The 16,950-nt window shown below is 36.1% G+C and overlaps 1 protein-coding gene across 6 annotated transcripts in view; it reads right to left on the bottom strand.

Annotated features, from left to right (window-relative positions):
* dnc (phosphodiesterase dunce) overlaps positions 1–16,950 on the bottom strand; it is a 1,099,286-nt gene that overhangs the window by 732,458 nt on the left and 349,878 nt on the right. The window contains exon 1 of one of the 6 annotated variants that reach the window (XM_069818413.1): positions 1,353–1,524. The exons of the other annotated variants lie outside the window; for them this stretch is intronic. Coding sequence (XP_069674514.1) covers positions 1,353–1,477 — 125 coding nt within the window. The 5' untranslated portion in view covers positions 1,478–1,524. Of the gene's footprint in view, positions 1–1,352; positions 1,525–16,950 lie in introns of those variants that run through there. 6 annotated transcript variants of the gene reach the window in all.

Raw genomic sequence — 16,950 nt, 5'->3', positions numbered from 1 at the left:
TACTAGGAAATACCATATTTTTACAAATCACAATTTTCGAGTTACGACACTAAGTATTTTACTGGTAGTGCGATTTGTCCGTTGTAAATGTGATATTCTGTGATGAAATATTAGATGGAGGCTCGGAATTATGTTCACCTCGTGCCTCGGGAGTCCCGCTGTCCGTCTAGCATCAGATTCTAAAATTGCCTTACATGAAAGGTAAAATTACGAGAATAAAGAAGCCCTTTATACTAATAATATTATGCAGTTCATTATTAACGATGATTTTGATTAAACAAATTCATTAATTTCGGAGATATTATTTCACTGTGGTGATGGTGGTAGTGACGACTATTTACGGAAGAGAAATAAATCAGAAGGAAGAGTTTTCTAATAGCAGAAACAGTTACAATTTGGAAAACTGATCACAATCAATAAGGAAACATGTCAGCATAATCTGCTTGGAGGATTGGGTTTCTCTATAGCACGCGACACTCAAACTTCCAACTTGCATTTTTTCTAAGTTATACGGCGCGGGAATCTATGACAGGTTAGGTTAGATTGGTTTAGACTTTTGGTATACCTCGCCTATAATAAATAGAAGCGAAATGTGCATTTTATGTTCATTTTGAAGTGTTTTAACTCTTTATTTCACGTGTTAAATCATCACTTTTAGGGTCTACACCTGTGGAGTAACGGTTAGCGTCTGGCCGCGAACCAGGTGGCCCGGGTTCGAATCCGGGTCGGGGCAAGTTACCTGGTTAAGGTTTTTTCCGGGGTTTTCCCTCAACCCAATATGAGCAAATGCTGAGTAACTTTCGGTGTTGGACTCCGGGCTCATTTCACTGGCATTACAACCTTCATTTCATTCAGACGCTAAAGAACCTGAGTTGTTGATACAGCGTTGTAAAATAACTTTAAAATCACTTTTAGGTTATCTACACCTATGAATTCTTTCCAATTTTTACCTATTTTCTAATATGTTTTCAAGTAAACTGACGTCCTATACGAATTCTTCATATTCCAAACTACCTGACCTCTGAAAATTAAACCACTTTTACACTTTTTCCATGAAAAAAAAAAAAAAAACCTTCAGTGTCGCATGCTATAGAAAACGTAAGGATTGTATTTTGGATTTACTAACGCGAAGCTAGATGGAGATATAGTTGGCAGCAATGTAGAATACGATAAATTTGAATGTCCAATGTACTAACTGGCTACATTTCATAATCTCAGTGTGATAAAATACATTTAAGAGATGGCCCCCTCACATTGCCAATTTAAACTATACTTTGCATTTAATATCATTCAGAGAAAATTGCAGGATATGGTTCTTTATAGTTAAATGTGTGACCCATCTCTGGACTTACGTCAATACGATGTATCTCGGAGAGTTCCTAAAATTGATTGCGCCCAAACTGTCAGCCCGCCGTCTGACAATCATGGGGCCTGCATCCCTCAGAGCGAGACGTGCCACGGTGGTCCTTTGACTCATTGTTGCACTGAATTACTGCTTTACAACACAGCACTCACAAACGCATCACAACACAACACATCCCGTACAAACAGCACGACGTGACTTTCAGAAGCATTCTTTTCATATTACAGTTAAATGTAAGGCTGCAAGTTTAAATTAATATCATTAGTTCGTTGCCAATAAAAAAAAAACATGTTGAAAAGACTACGGCACTAAATACACTGGCCTCCGACACAATAAAGAAAAAAACTTTGAGAGTAATTACAGAGAAGACAAGGTTATTCATAAGATCACGATCGAACAATTATTCATAACGGTTATAGACGGATAATGATTTAATATATCAACATATAATCGGAAATATTTGTAAGAATACGCCAAACAAATAGAAAATATATTTAGAAAATGAGTACGTTAATAAAATTCCTACTGTGTAGTCTATTTACATTTTGAAATATTAGTAAATTCAAAGTATAATTTTAAACCTTCCTTTTAAAAAGTAAACGGAATTTAAGTCCAAATATATATGAGTTATAGGAAATTACGATTCATTTAACAGCTTCAACACTCTTATTTCACATAAATGTAGGCCAGGATTGAAAACAAAAGATGTTGTCATTGCTAAATGTTACTTTTTTAAACACGCTAAAGTCAGCTGTACGACAATTCCTACTTAGTTATGGTCACGCATTCAATCCTGTTAGTATGTCACCGAAGGCCGATGCGTCTTCTTATCCGAAGGTCAAGTTAACAAAACAAATTCAAAAGACATGAGCATATATATTTTTTATCGTAACTGTTAAAATGTAGGGGTATTTTCAAGGACAAAAAGATAGATTGTTTGTAATTATATGAAATGCCAGCAACGAGAAGTAGGTTAATACGCTATATGTAAACACTAATGGAGAAGAATGCAAGTTGAATTATAAATTAAAATCAGTATCGGTTTGTATCTCAATAAATAAATTCCTTATGTTGAAATGATTATCGATTAAAAAAAAAAAACCATCACTGCAATTTTTTTCACTTTTTCACATTTTCTTCCTATACCACAAAACTGTAACACATTCAACACACGCGTTGTATATAAGAAAGTGTAATAAATACAAATTTTAACGTAAATTATTTTCAGTTTATCAATATTAATTCATTTTTGTAAAAAGAACAGATCAATTAATACCAAAATGTGCGTTAACAGTGAAGTGTGATGTCCTATATACTCCACGTTTAAATCAGAAGCTTACTACACTCAAACGGATAGCAAAGTATTTCACCAGGAAAAAAATATTTAAGACAACAGGTGTGCGAACCCACTGCTTTTATCACGTCCGAACAGACAGACACACATTCAACAACTGTCAGTCCCTCCATAATACGACAGTCCATGAAGATAACCGCACCGTACCGTCTCCTGGCTACTCCAGAGAACTCTACCGGTAGGAGCGTGGACCAACACGCAAAAAGTTAATAATGTGCCACAGTAATTTGATTATAACAATACGCTGCGAATCTGAGGATGCAATTTTACAGCTGCTGATAAAGGGAAGACAATAAAAACGAAATGGTAACAAAAAGCGGGAGAGAATAGAAAAGCTGCCATACACTACAAACAATACTGTACGTAACATTTTCGTTATCAAACGCATCTGAATTGAAATTTCCATCTTCTTTCACCTCAAAATTTCTCTGTTCACACTATCTCTTTCAAGTTTTATTACATTCCTTTCAAGATTATTGTATATATATATATATACTCGTTAATTCAATGCATTAACACACGCTGGAACTGTCATTATACTTGTATTTACTCGAAACTACAGAATTTCGTATGGACAAAAAATAAACATGGAAGTGTGAGATGATATTTTAACGCTTTACCGTAGCTTCGGGAGGTGAAGCGTGTGTTTACTCAAATGCATATGACATCTGTCCGTTATATTCAAAGAACAATGAGAAATAAATAAGAAATTCCCATTTCGCTCACTTTACAGTTAGCATGGAAGATAATTGTAAAATAAATAATTTCATTGTCTTTCTGTTTATAGTGCTTATTTAAAAGTTATTTAATGACACTTTTAAGTACAAAGTTCCTCCATCGTCAGTAGGACTGCAGGATGTCTACAAAGGTAAAATAAGGATCATATTGAGAATGAATGTCCAATGCTTGTTTAAAATCTCAGCAAAGTTAATGAAGGTATAGGCCAAAGAGTAAGTCTTTAAAGATGTTTTGTTTAATGGAGGAGAAAACGTCCTGTAAAGAGCCTGAGGTTTCTATTTCGAAATAATATCTCGGAATTTACCTAGTGGCAGTCAGAAAATAGTGATACATTTTCTCTCAAGATTGAATATCAAACCTGTCAAATATGGAGGGAAAACACGTTTTCTTGAGGCCTTTTATACAATAAAAGAACATTATAACATAATATAGCTGTTTTACTTGCGACGGCTTAGCAGCCAAAACTTCGGTCTTTAATAAAGACGGTCCGATTTCAAGTCCCGATCAGGCCTGAGACTTTTTATTTGAAAAAAAAAAAACAACATTATGAAATTTGTGGCGGTTTTGAAATCAGATGGGGTTTTTCTCTGAGGTCTCTCGTTTTCCCGCATTATATATCACCATAATTACGGAGTGATAAAAGTGTCAATTTTGAATGAATTAAAGGAGTGTAATAGGAAGTTAAGTAAAACGATAGAGATAATGAAAATAGATAAGGAGTAGGGCGGCGGAGGCTAGCTAGGATAGCGAATTATAATGTATAGAAAATTAGTGAGATCTGAAAAGGGAATGTACACAAGAAACAGACATAATAACGAACATATTGGACAATGGTGTAGTATGTTTTAGTAACAAGTATTATTAGAAACAGTGTGTGTTCGATATAAGTGAAGTGAAAATCAAGAACAGAGTCGGAAAAGTGTCAATTTTGAATGATGTAAATTAAGTTTTTAGGTTTTAAAGGTGGGAATACTGATCAATTTAAATGGGGTCGAAAGTGAAATTATGAGAGCGTCTACAAAAAGTATATCTGTAATGAATGTAATTGTGGCACCGGATACAAAATTGTGAGGTCCACATTATATGCATGTAAATGTTGACATCAAATATCAACATAATTCCGATCTATCTCCATTGTGTAGCATTCCCCGAACGCCGGCATTACGACACACGGAGGTGGTTAGATGTTCGAAACTTGGATACTCAGAGAACTTCAGTGTAATCAGCCGATGTGAGTTGGGAAAGTGTCTAGCTGGAGAATAAGTGTAACAGATCTTCTAGGTCAGTGGTCGTCAGCGAAGATATGTAGGCCAATTTGGTGTTCCTAAGTTGAAAATCATGACAATTTTCACTGTTATCTTTGTCGCCTTTATGACAATGTGTCTTCGTTACAAAAGTCTACATCTCTGCTGTGCAGGGACCTCTCTGCCGTAAATCAATGGGCCGGTGGCCGATAATGCTGGCTGGTTTTCAAAACATAAACGTTATATCATAAGTTGGCTTTACTTGGCTTGGTTTTTCGAAGGCTAGAACCGGAAGTGTCCTTTCACTTCGGTTGGCTTTGGCTTAATATGCGTCCTATAGGATATGAAATGATTGTTAGAGCCCGACAGATGGCGTGGGTAGCATTCGTGAATCCAACGGTAAGAGATGGGCCATCCTGCCTGAGCCTTAACGGAGCCAGGTCCCATCTCCATACGAGTACAGCTCATGCATTATGTCCAGACACTCCCCCACTCTTCCTACAGAGCTGCGCACGAGATCGGATGAGTCTACTTACGAATTATAGGGGAATGGGTTAGTCTTTGCCTTGAACTCGGTAGATACACGCCCGACCTTCCCTTCTACTCCTACCCCCTTAACAGAAACGTTGTTCCCGTACTGCACATCGCGAGTGTCTTGACAAAATGCATGATCTGTACTACCTAATAAGCCTCCAAGTCTTATGTCAGCACAGCTCCACCCCAGCCTATTTTTGACTATTTGAGATAATAGATCAAATGGAGGGAGTGTTGGTGGAATCACAGATGGAAACAGGATACCATAACTTACTATATAACTCTCAATATCTACAGTAGGCTAATATTTCCTTCTTGGACGTGTTCCTCACATTATAAGTCTTTGTTCCGTGACCTTGGAAATTGTATTCCGAATACTGCATTGAATTCGTTCGTAAACATATACTATACAAATTATTCACATCCACCGTAGATTTAAATTTTCGCCAGAAATACAAATCGAAAGAATTTAAACCTGTATATCAAATCGGGCATAATTTTTGATCAATCATACCATCTTAAATATCTTACTAATCTTGTGTATTAAGAAATTTCAAGTTACTCGCGATTGGTTTGCTATATATAAAATGACCGAAAGTTCCTTTTCTTCCTGGCTATTCATTGAACAAAGTAGACATTATGATATTATCAAATCTTTCAGAATTCACTGTCTTCTCATGAAATTACAGTCCAATTAGTCCAGTGCATTGATCGCACAGTAATACTTAATTTTAAGTTCATGTAAATTAACCGAGGTATGGGACATTTTGGTCACGTATTACTATAATGTCTCTTATTCGTCTGACACATTACATTTTCGTCACAGGACTGTTATAAGTAACATAATACACTTTTGTTACTGGATTGTATGTCACAAGATACTCAATTGTAACCATTCCATAGTTTTTATCAATATCGCAAAACATATCCATGGTTTTCATTTTCATAGCACTGCAAAACTTATCCATGGTTTTAATTTTGTAGTATCTGAAAACATTTAATTTATTTTTATTTGTACAGCATCGCTAAAAACTTCCATGGTTTTCATATTTTATAGTACGACGAAACATTTCCATGGTTTAATTTTTTAGTATCAAAGAATAATTCCCTTTTTATAGTATTTCGAACATTTCCAGAATTTTTAATTTTATAGATTCACTAAATATTTTATTTTTAGAGCATCACAAAATACTTCCGTGGTTTATATTTTTATTCTACTTATCACAAAACATTATACGATTTTTGTTTTCATAGTGTATCGAAACCTTTCCATACTTTTATTTCCACAGTATCGCAAAACATTTCTAAGGTTTTATTTTTGAGTGTATGTCAGAAACGTTTTTATGGTTCTATTTGTTCCGTATTGTAGAACATTTCCATGGTTTTAATTTTCAAGTGCATGGCAAAACGTTTTGATGGTTTTATTTTACAGTATCGCAAAACATTTCCTTGGTTTAAATTTTTAAGTGTATGTCAAAAGGTTTCCATGGTTTTATTTATTTAGTGTCACAAAACATTTCCATGGCTTTAATTTTTAAGTGTACCGTCAAAAGGTGTCCATGATTTTATTTTAATAGTGTCGCAAAATCTTTCCATGGTTTTAATTTTAAGAGTATTTCAAAACATTTCCATGATTTTATTTTTATAGTGTCGCTAAACATTTCCGTGGTTTTAAATTTTGTAGTACCGAAAAACATTTTCGTGGTTTTTACCTTAATAGTATCGCAAAACATTTTGCGATTTTTATTTGTACAATATCTCAAAACGTTCTCATGGTTTTCATATTTCTAGTATCGTGAAATATTTCAATGACTTTAGTCTTACATTATAACACTACATTTCCATGGTTTTATTTGCATAGTATTGCAAACATTTCCATGGTTCTCATTTTGTATACCTAGTTACAATATTTCCATGGTTTTTAGTTCTGTTCTACCTATATTTATATATTTTCGCAAGTTTTATTTTTGTTATGCGTCAAAAGGTTTTCATTGTTTTATTTATATAAATCACTAAACGTGTCTATGATTTTAATTTTTAGAGTGTATCAAAACATTTCCATGTTTTTATTTCTATCCTAGTATAGCGAAACATTTCCATGGTTTTTATTTTTGTAGTATTACAAAACATTTCTATACTTTTTGTTTTTAGAGTATCTCAAAAGGTTTCCATGTTTTTATTTCTATAGTAAATTATCGCAAAACATTTCCAAGGTTTTAATATTTAGAGCAGTGGTTGTCAGCATGCGCTGAAATTGGTAAATGGTAAGAAGTGTCTAGGAATACGCACCGTCCTGCAGAAAAAAAAGAGCAAGAGAGAAAGAACAAACCCGCCAGCAGCTACAGATGCACGATATAGTACAATGTCTTATCCGCGGGTAATAGACGCTAGTCCGAGGGTGTACTGTACTCATGACCGCTGATGTAGAGCATTTCAAAATGTTTCCATAGTATTTTTATAGCATCGCAAAACATTTTTATGTTTTTTTTTTCTGTAGTACCACAAAACATTTCCATGGTTTTAATTTTTAGAGTAGAGTTTTGTTTGTATTTATCGCAAAACTTTTACATGGTTTTCATTGTTATAGAATTTAAAAAAGTTTATATTGTTTTATTTTTATAATATCACATAACCTTTCCATGATTTTAATTTTTATACTAGTCTACAGCTATTTCATAACATTTCCATGGTTTTTATTTTTACAGCATCTCAAAACGTTCCAATGGTATTTATTTTTATTAGTATCGCAAAACTTCTTTTTCTGTATGAACTGGAAATTACTGCTGACAGATATATAAAATCTTTAAATGGCAGAAAATGGATATTCTTGTGACGAAACTGGTGCTGTGACGTATCGTTTTACGTGATGTAAAACTCTGCGACAAACTCCTGCAATAACTGCGTTGACGAAAACCCCAAGACCCAAGTTAATCTCTCGCAACCAATATGTAAAATATTTTGTTAATTCTCTTATTTCCTATTAAATTTTCTCTGAAACTTTTTCCACAATGCACCTTTCCTAGAGTTCCATAATTTATTTTGTTGCTCAAGATAATAGGGTATACGTTCACTTTAATATCTCACTGGCTACTGCAGAGACTGCAGTCTACCGATACCAGGGAAGAATAAACACAGGACGAGTCATGCTTACTGCGCGCTTTCAATTTTATATAATGCCCATCTCCAGATAAGTACTGCGTCGTATACATTTAACTTACATTATGTCGGAGTTAATGTCACCACACAATTTATGATTATGAAGGAACTTCAAAAGAGTACCAACTTGATATAACTTCTACACTTAAAACAACAAGCATATATTCAACATGGAATTTGATTAACATACGCACAACTAGTGTCACGAAGTTGACACATACAATGTCGGTACACGTTTTATACCTGTATATAATGCAATACTTACTCACTTACAAATGGCTTTTAAGAAACTCAGAGCTTCATTGCCGCCCTCGCCCGCCATAGTTCCCTATCCTGAGCAAGATTAATCCAGTCTCTACCATCATATCCCACCTCCCTCAAATTAATTTTAATATTATCCTCCCATCTACGTCTCGGCCTCCTAAAAGGTCTTTTTCCCTCCGGTCTGCCAACTAATACTTTATATGCATTTCTGGATTCACTCATACTTGCTACATGCCCTGCCCATCTCAAACGTCTAGATTTAATATTCCTAATTATGTCAGGTGAAGAATACAATGCGTGCAGTTCTGCGTTGTATATCTTTCTCCATTCTCCTGTAACATCATCCCTCTTAGTCCCAAATATTTTCCTAAGCACCTTATTCTCAAACACCCTTAACCTCTGTTCCTCTCTCAAAGTGGGAGTCCAAGTTTCACAACCATACACAACAACCGGTAATATAACTGTTTTATAAATTCTAACTTTCAGATTTTTTTGACAGCAGACTGGATGACAAGCTTCTCAACCGAATAATAACAGACATATCCCATATATATTCTGCGTTTAATTTCCTCTCGAATGTCATTTATATCTGTTACTGTTGCTCCAAGATACTTGAATTTTTCCACATTTTGAAAGATATATTTCCAAATTTTATATTTCCATTTCGCACTATGTTCTAGTCTCGAGACACAATCACATACTTTGTCTTTTCGGGATTTACTTCCAAACTTATATCTTTACGTGCTTCAAGTAAAATTTCCGTGTTATCCGTAATCGTTTGTGGATTTTCTCCTAACATATTCACGTCATCCGCATAGACAAGAAACTGATGTCATCCGTTCCAGTCCAAACGCTCTCTATCATCTTGGACTTTCCTAATGACATATTCTAGAGCAAAGTTAAAAAGTAAACGTGATAGTGCATCTCCTCGCTTTAGCCAGCAGTGAATAAAAAAATCATCCGACAGAAACTGACCTATACGAAATCTGCTGTACATTTCAATCAGACACGTTTTAATTAATCGAACTAGTTTCTTGGGAATACCAAATTCAATAAGAATATTATATAAAACTTCTCTCTTAACCGAGCCATATTCCTTTTTGAAGTCTATGAATAACTGATGTACTGTATCGTTATACTCCCATTTTTTCTCCATTATCTGTCGAATACAAAATATCTGGTCAGTAGTTGATCTATTACGCCTAAGACTACACTGATGATCCCCAATAATTTGTCCTACATATGGAGTTAATCTTCTCAAAAGAATGTTGGACAAAATTTTGTACGACGTCAACAAAAGTGATAATCCTCGAAAGTTACTACAGTGTTAGTTTTTCTCCCTTCTTAAAGGTAGGTACAATTATGGACTCCTTCCATTGTTCTGGTACAATTTCCTTTTCCCAAATAGCAAGTACAACCTTATAAATTTCGCTTGATAATGCGTTTCCATCCTCTTGTATTAATTCTGCTGGAATTTGATCGATACCTGGAGACTTGTCCTTTTTCAGATTTTCTATCGCAATTTCGACTTCAAAAAGTGTGGGTTCGGGTATGAATGGCTCAGCAGTTTGTATTTGAATTTTGTCTTGATCATTTCTATTTGGTGTCACAAATCTTGTCGCTATCTGTAGTTTATTTTCTTGAACTCTTATTAAGGCACATGGATATAAGTGAAATAATTCACTGTGTACCTAAACAAGAAAACTCACTATAGTTTTCTGTATTGCAAAAAAAAAAAAATACTTTCTTTTGGTTCAGAATTAGTTATTTACGATAGAAGTGTTAAAATGGCATTTTATTTTGTAAGTAGGGATGCTTGCGAAATGAAGCTGCAATGCAAGTAAAAATAATTGCGAACAAAATAACATCATTTTTAACTTAAGTGTTGTACTAATTTTTTTTAGTCAGCCGTTTGTCCGTTATGGCGTAGCAATAATTCCCCCGACTCCTCCAGCGTTCCATTCTTCATCCTGTAATTAAAAAAAAAATCCGTAGCACGATAGCCCATGAAGGACAAGTCCGATCAACCGACTGTTGACTTGATGTCCACATGCCTCAGCAGAGGTGAACGATCATTCTAGCAGAAGGGAGGTATCACACGATTCCTGCAGCCATTACAGCTGGTTTCCGTAACCGGATTTCTCTAGGTATCTATCGTAGCTGCGAAAATTCATTATGATACTGGGTGGACACCGGTCCTATAGAGTGGCTGAAAATTCCTTCTCCACAGGGAATCGAACCCGCGCTCATTCCGAAAAGCGAGTCCTAGACAATGCCTTAGACCACGACGTTACGGCGCAGGACTCTCATTGTAATAGGAGAAAGTAAGCGGCGGTATTGCTCAGTAGTACAGCATTCGGCTGCAGATCGAGAAATCCTCAATTCAAACATGGACGTTCCCAAATTATTTATAATTACATTTCGTTCTTAATTTTTTCATTAGTTACCAATAAAATAGTTCTTGAAGCAATTTATTTAATTATTAATCAGTCATTTTTGAAAGTAGATCTAGTATTGTTTGAACTGCCTTACTGATCGGTTGCAATTGCTATCGTGTGACAAGTAATGGGAGACAACTGAAAATCGGCGCAAACAGTTGAAAGTCAGTGTTAAAAATACTTTTCGCACTAGTGTTAGAAGTACTTTTCACACGCTATCGTATAACAATCGACTGTTAATACGCTTGTTTAGCGTTAGAAGGTCTACTTTTAGGAATGGCTGCTTAAAATGCAATATATTTGACATAATTTACAAAATTTTATAGTTTAAATAAGTGTATACAATTAATTTTGCATAAATTCAAATAAAAACCTATTCGTAAATTGTAGTCACTCCTGATGCTACATTTATACTGGTATTCGAGAAAATTGGTGTATAAAAGTGATAGGCTATAAATGTAAAACATAAAATGAGTGGTTTTTAATGAGATTGTATGCATTTTCATTTCTTTTCAATTTCAGAAATACTATCAATCAGAACTTTGTAAGTCAGTGCTTCAGTGGAAATTCATGCGAGAAGAACAAGATGGGTTTACGACAAGAGCCGTTAATCCTTTGAGGAAGAGAGGATCAATCCCTATCTGTGTATTCATCTGGTCTAAGTGTATAAATTGAATAATACCAGAACGGAATGAGAGAATGATTCTACAAAAAATGTTAAATTTCTTGTAAGAGAAAAATTTTGTTCGATACCAATTGTACAGTGTCAATTTTTAATAAAAATTCTCTTTAAAAATCGAATTGTATATACAATAAATCACCTTTATGTGCTTTTCATTTCATATAAGCCGTCACTGCCCATTCAATTTTCTCGAGTGCAGTTGGGCGTTGAAAGAAGCCATCAAATTCCACACGAGGAAGTTGTACGAACTATATCACACTTCGTGTGTATCATTCCTGAATAATTTGACTCATAAATATTGAATACGGTCAATATCCGCCTAACAGATGAATTCATTGTCAACATACATATTGTATATAACATACATACATACATACATACATACATACATACATACATTATTGTTTGTATGCATCTGGAGTCTGATTAGTGTAATATGTAGCTTATCGGCGATGTATGCAATGGAGAGGGAAAGGAATTGGCCACCCTACCACATTACCTCCTGGCCTACTTGCCTCATAACTGCTGCCATGTTGGTATCACTTGTGAAGTTTAGACCTGTCTCCGGACAGTTGACTAAACAACAACATACTGTACATACTCGTACATTACATTATATTACATAGGGCCTAATGCAAAAAATCATTTATTCGTAACAGGACATGTGACCGTCTTTGAATTTTTGAAATGTATTATTACTTATTTATTTTTATCGAATACTTAAAGACTCTGTATGATTTTCTAATTAGTTAACGTCGATAGAATTGGTGATAGGGATGTGATATTAGGCGAGATGCAGTCCAGATTTCGTCATGGGATTACCTGAAATTCGTCTTACATTTGGAAAGAACTAGGGAAAACCTAAGCAGTAATAAACCCAAGGCGAAATCGAACCCACACCCGCGGACATCCCCGATCAGCAAGAAAACCCACATACCGCATGACATAAGACAGTTGCAGTAGATTCCAGCACAACATAGTTTGTAAAATGAGGAAGTAAAGATGAAAGTTGTGTTTTCAAAAAGAGATGTCAATAACATAAACATTCCAAGCTGTTACAGGACCAGTATGTTATCTATGCACTACGATTACTTGCTTAACAATGTGTGCAACGACCATAAATATGATAGTTTTAATGAATGCAAATATTCAGAGTAATATTCAATTATTCCGAAATGTTACTGGGTAAAACCACAAGTATTGATAAGTGAGTACCTTATTAATAGGGGCTGCGCTGTATCGTCGCGGTAAAGGCGTAACGCTGCAAAGCCGAAAGATCGCGGGTTAGATTCCCGATGGGGATTTTCTCCATTGATCTAGTCCTTCCGGCTTCTGACATAAATGAGTACCGGTGGTATTTCCTTGGAAGTAGAGGCGGTTGGCATGTAGGACTGACATCCCTACTGTCATTATTGCCGATTGTAAAGATGGGAGCCTTAAGTCTTGGTTTTTCTGAACTTGCGAGATGCCAAGCTCGCCTCGCACAAATCTGGACAACACGAGAAATAGTGAGTGGTTTCTATAGTTGCGAGGTGCGCAGACCTTGCATCTCGCAGTTATAGAAACCACTCACTATCTCTCGTGTAGTCCGGATTTGTGCGAGGCGAGCCTCGCATCTCGCACGTCGCATGCTTCGGTTCAGAAAAACCAAGACTTTAATCTCCCGCCATTCTATGGATCGATTTGGCCTAATATGATGTCCACTTTACCTTATCTTATTAACATAAACCAACATGTTCCATAACCATTCATTGTAGATATTAAACGTAATAAATTATAATCTTGATTATAATTAAATTTTTTACATCTGGTTGTAGAGAAAGCGTCTTCGGTGTACCGAATCAGATGTTTTGACCAATGGTCATATACAGGGTGTAAACGATAAAAATGCCAAAAAAGTACTGATGATGGAGAATAAATTACTGAACATGGACTCTAATAAAATTGTTTATGTAACTTTTGTGGTTTCTCTAGAAAACAATGTTATCTGTGAGTCTAACGCTTATGGAAATGATAGTAGACCGTCATTATTTACTTCGGTCCGCCACGTATATTGCAACTGTGGTGATATCCTTCTTTACAAATCAGGGTACTGTGTTGTCTCTCTATTGTGGTGGTGTTAGCGTGTGATGGACGGAAGGTCATTGGCAATGACGTTCACATTCACTCGAACAGTAAATATTAGACTACTCTCATCCTAAAACAAGGTACTTTAGGAATTAAAAACAGAACTAGAAGAGAAACAAAATTTCAGGAATTAAAAACAGAAGTAGAAGAAAAACAAAATTTCACTATGATGAAGGATCGGTGGAGCGGAGAAAAATTATTTCCCGCACCGGGATTCGAACCCGGGTTTTCAGCTCTACGTACTGACGCTCTATCCACTAAGAGACACCGGATTCCAATTCCGGTGTCGGATTGAATCCTCTCAGTTTAAACGCCATCTCTTAGTTTCCCTTTAGTGGCCAACCCTCATGCACTGTGTCACAGATGTGTGACAGTGGCACAATGTCCAACATACTAATGTGCAGAGGTGCACTCATTACGAGTGACTAAGTGGCCGGGATCCGATAAGTGAGCGCCGTCTTAAATCACTAAGACGTGCTATTCATAAACATTTCGCTAGCCCGCGCTACGAGCGTGCTAAACTAGCCCCGGCTATCGACTGGTTACTTGTACGGGATTCATATCATATCATAGAGCTAACACTGGTTTATGAATACGAAAAACGTTAGTTCGTTGATCATCCACCGGAAGCCCGCGCTAAGAATGTCTATGAATACGGGTTTAAGTGATTATATACGCATATCATATTATTGTGATGTACCGAAGTACATATGATATTTCCGAGCAGGAATTCTGCATTATCATATGATGAAGGATCGGTGGAGCGGAGAAAAATTCTCTCCGGCACCGGGATTCGAACCGAGGTTTTCAGCTCTGCGTGCAGACGCTTTATCCACTAAGCCACACCGGATTCCAATTCCGATGCCGGATTGAATCCTCTCAGTTTAAGCTCCTCCTGTTAGTTCCCCTTTTGTGGACAACCCTCATGCACTGTGTCATAGATGTGTGACAGGGGCAAAATGTCTAACACACTAATGTGCAGAGGTGCACTAATTACGAGTGACTAAGTGGCCGGGATCCAACGGAATAAGCGCCGTCTTAAATTGATTATATACGCATATCATATTATTATTGCGATGTACCGAAGTACATATGATATTTCCGTGCAGGAATTCTGCGTTATCATATGATGAAAGAATTCAGTCAGACGGTATTGGAATTGGAATCCGATGTGGCTTAGTGGATAGAGCGTCAGCACGCAGAGCTGCAAACCCCGGTTCGAATCCTGGTGCCGGAGAGAATTTTTCTCCGTTCCACCTATACTTCATCATATGATAATGCAGAATTCCTGCATGGAAATATCATATGTACTTCGGTGCATCACAATAATAAAATAAAATTTCACTACACATCATGTTTAATAGACCGAGATGTACAGCCTGTATAATTTTGGCAGTTTATATCGTTTACACTCTGTATAGGTCGCACATATGGACGTTTTCACATTTGGGCATAAATACCAAATGCACTTTTGTCTTGAATCTGGGAATCTCACATTGTTTATTAGTGGCTTCAAACAATAGATTCTGCTAGAGGTGAACTTGTATATTAAGACCTAAATGTAAAATTTCTGATGACCTGTCACAGCAGATTTTAAAATAATTTGAACGAACATCAAAGTAATGCTTTATTACGGTCTACAATTTCATTTTCATTTTCTGGTCACAGGAAATCCGGGATTGCAACATGATTTTTTAATAACAAGAACAGTATTGAGAACTATGAAATGTACTATAGGCTACTGATGAATCGACAATTAACAACTGTGTACATGTGCTTTTTGTGTACTGTGACAACAGAAAGTTATAGATCAAAAAATGATTTCATATAGCTCCTACCTGTACATTGTTTCATGCTGAAAATATATGCAATTAAGGAAGCAGTGAAGCGCTGCACCAAAAATGAATGCAGTGCTCGCATTTTCACCGACTCTCAGGCAGCAATCCACTCCGTCGATAATAAAATGCATTTTAGATCCCCCGCCAGTAGAGACTCGAAATAACAATGAAAAACGAAACCCACATAATATGTTTAACTTGTATTCATGGATACAGAACAACGCTTGGTAACGAACAGGCCGACGAGTTAGAAGAATTAGCTGCCTCATCAAATTTTTAATTTTTCTACACAATAGTCCTGTACCATCAAAAAACGTATAAAGGATTATATATTAAAAAGTTGCAATGATCATTGGTTTCACAGCGGAAAAGGGAGTCTAAAAAAGAGTTATAATTTCTAACAGTAGATTACAATATACCATGTATTGTGAGCCATGGTGCGTCCTCAGGTTGCGGATAGAGGAGACGGCCTCCAGATATGGAGGGTAGCTGCGAATATATTGAATAAGCAGTCGTGGACAGCCGATAAGGGGTGGTCCTCCAGCTTGGTGGTTAGGCGAAGGGCTAACACCTCATCTCCGTAAAAAACAGCTTGTTACGAAACCTTATAATAAGCCTCGGAATGGGACTGATTCTGTGGCACGACCACAGTAAAGGAATAAGGTTATGCGATTTGGAACGTAACTAGTCTTTATAGAACAGGTGGGGTACCATTAGTACGTTTGAGATGGACAGGGCATGTAGCACGTATGGGCGAATCCAGAAATGCATATAGAGTGTTAGTTGGGAGGCCGGAGGAAAAAAGACCTTTGGGGAGGCCAAGACGTAGATGGGAGGATAATATTAAAATGGATTTGAGAGAGGTGGGATATGATGATAGGGAGTGGATTAATCTTGCGCAGGATAGGGACCGATGACGGGCTTATGTGAGGACGGCAAGGTTTCTTAAAAGCCATTTGTAAGTAAGTAAGATTATAATATAAGTTAAAGCAACTTAGCAGTTTTTATAAGACCATGGTAAATCTATGTTCTTTTGAAACGTGAAGAATAGCAACAAAGAATATTCCTATTTATGTAGGTCTATGCCAGTAAAACCATTTGTTATTTGAATGTCCTAAATTTTGAAGAAAAAAAATTTTCTGAATTAGTTTTAGACTAAATTTGTGTATCATTAAGCGAAGCACACTATTGCACGTGTTTCGGAAAACAAAA

Source organism: Periplaneta americana, chromosome 2 (genome assembly GCF_040183065.1).
Source record: "Periplaneta americana isolate PAMFEO1 chromosome 2, P.americana_PAMFEO1_priV1, whole genome shotgun sequence".
NCBI lineage: Eukaryota > Metazoa > Arthropoda > Insecta > Blattodea > Blattidae > Periplaneta > Periplaneta americana.
This window is presented reverse-complemented; position numbering and strand designations above follow the sequence as displayed.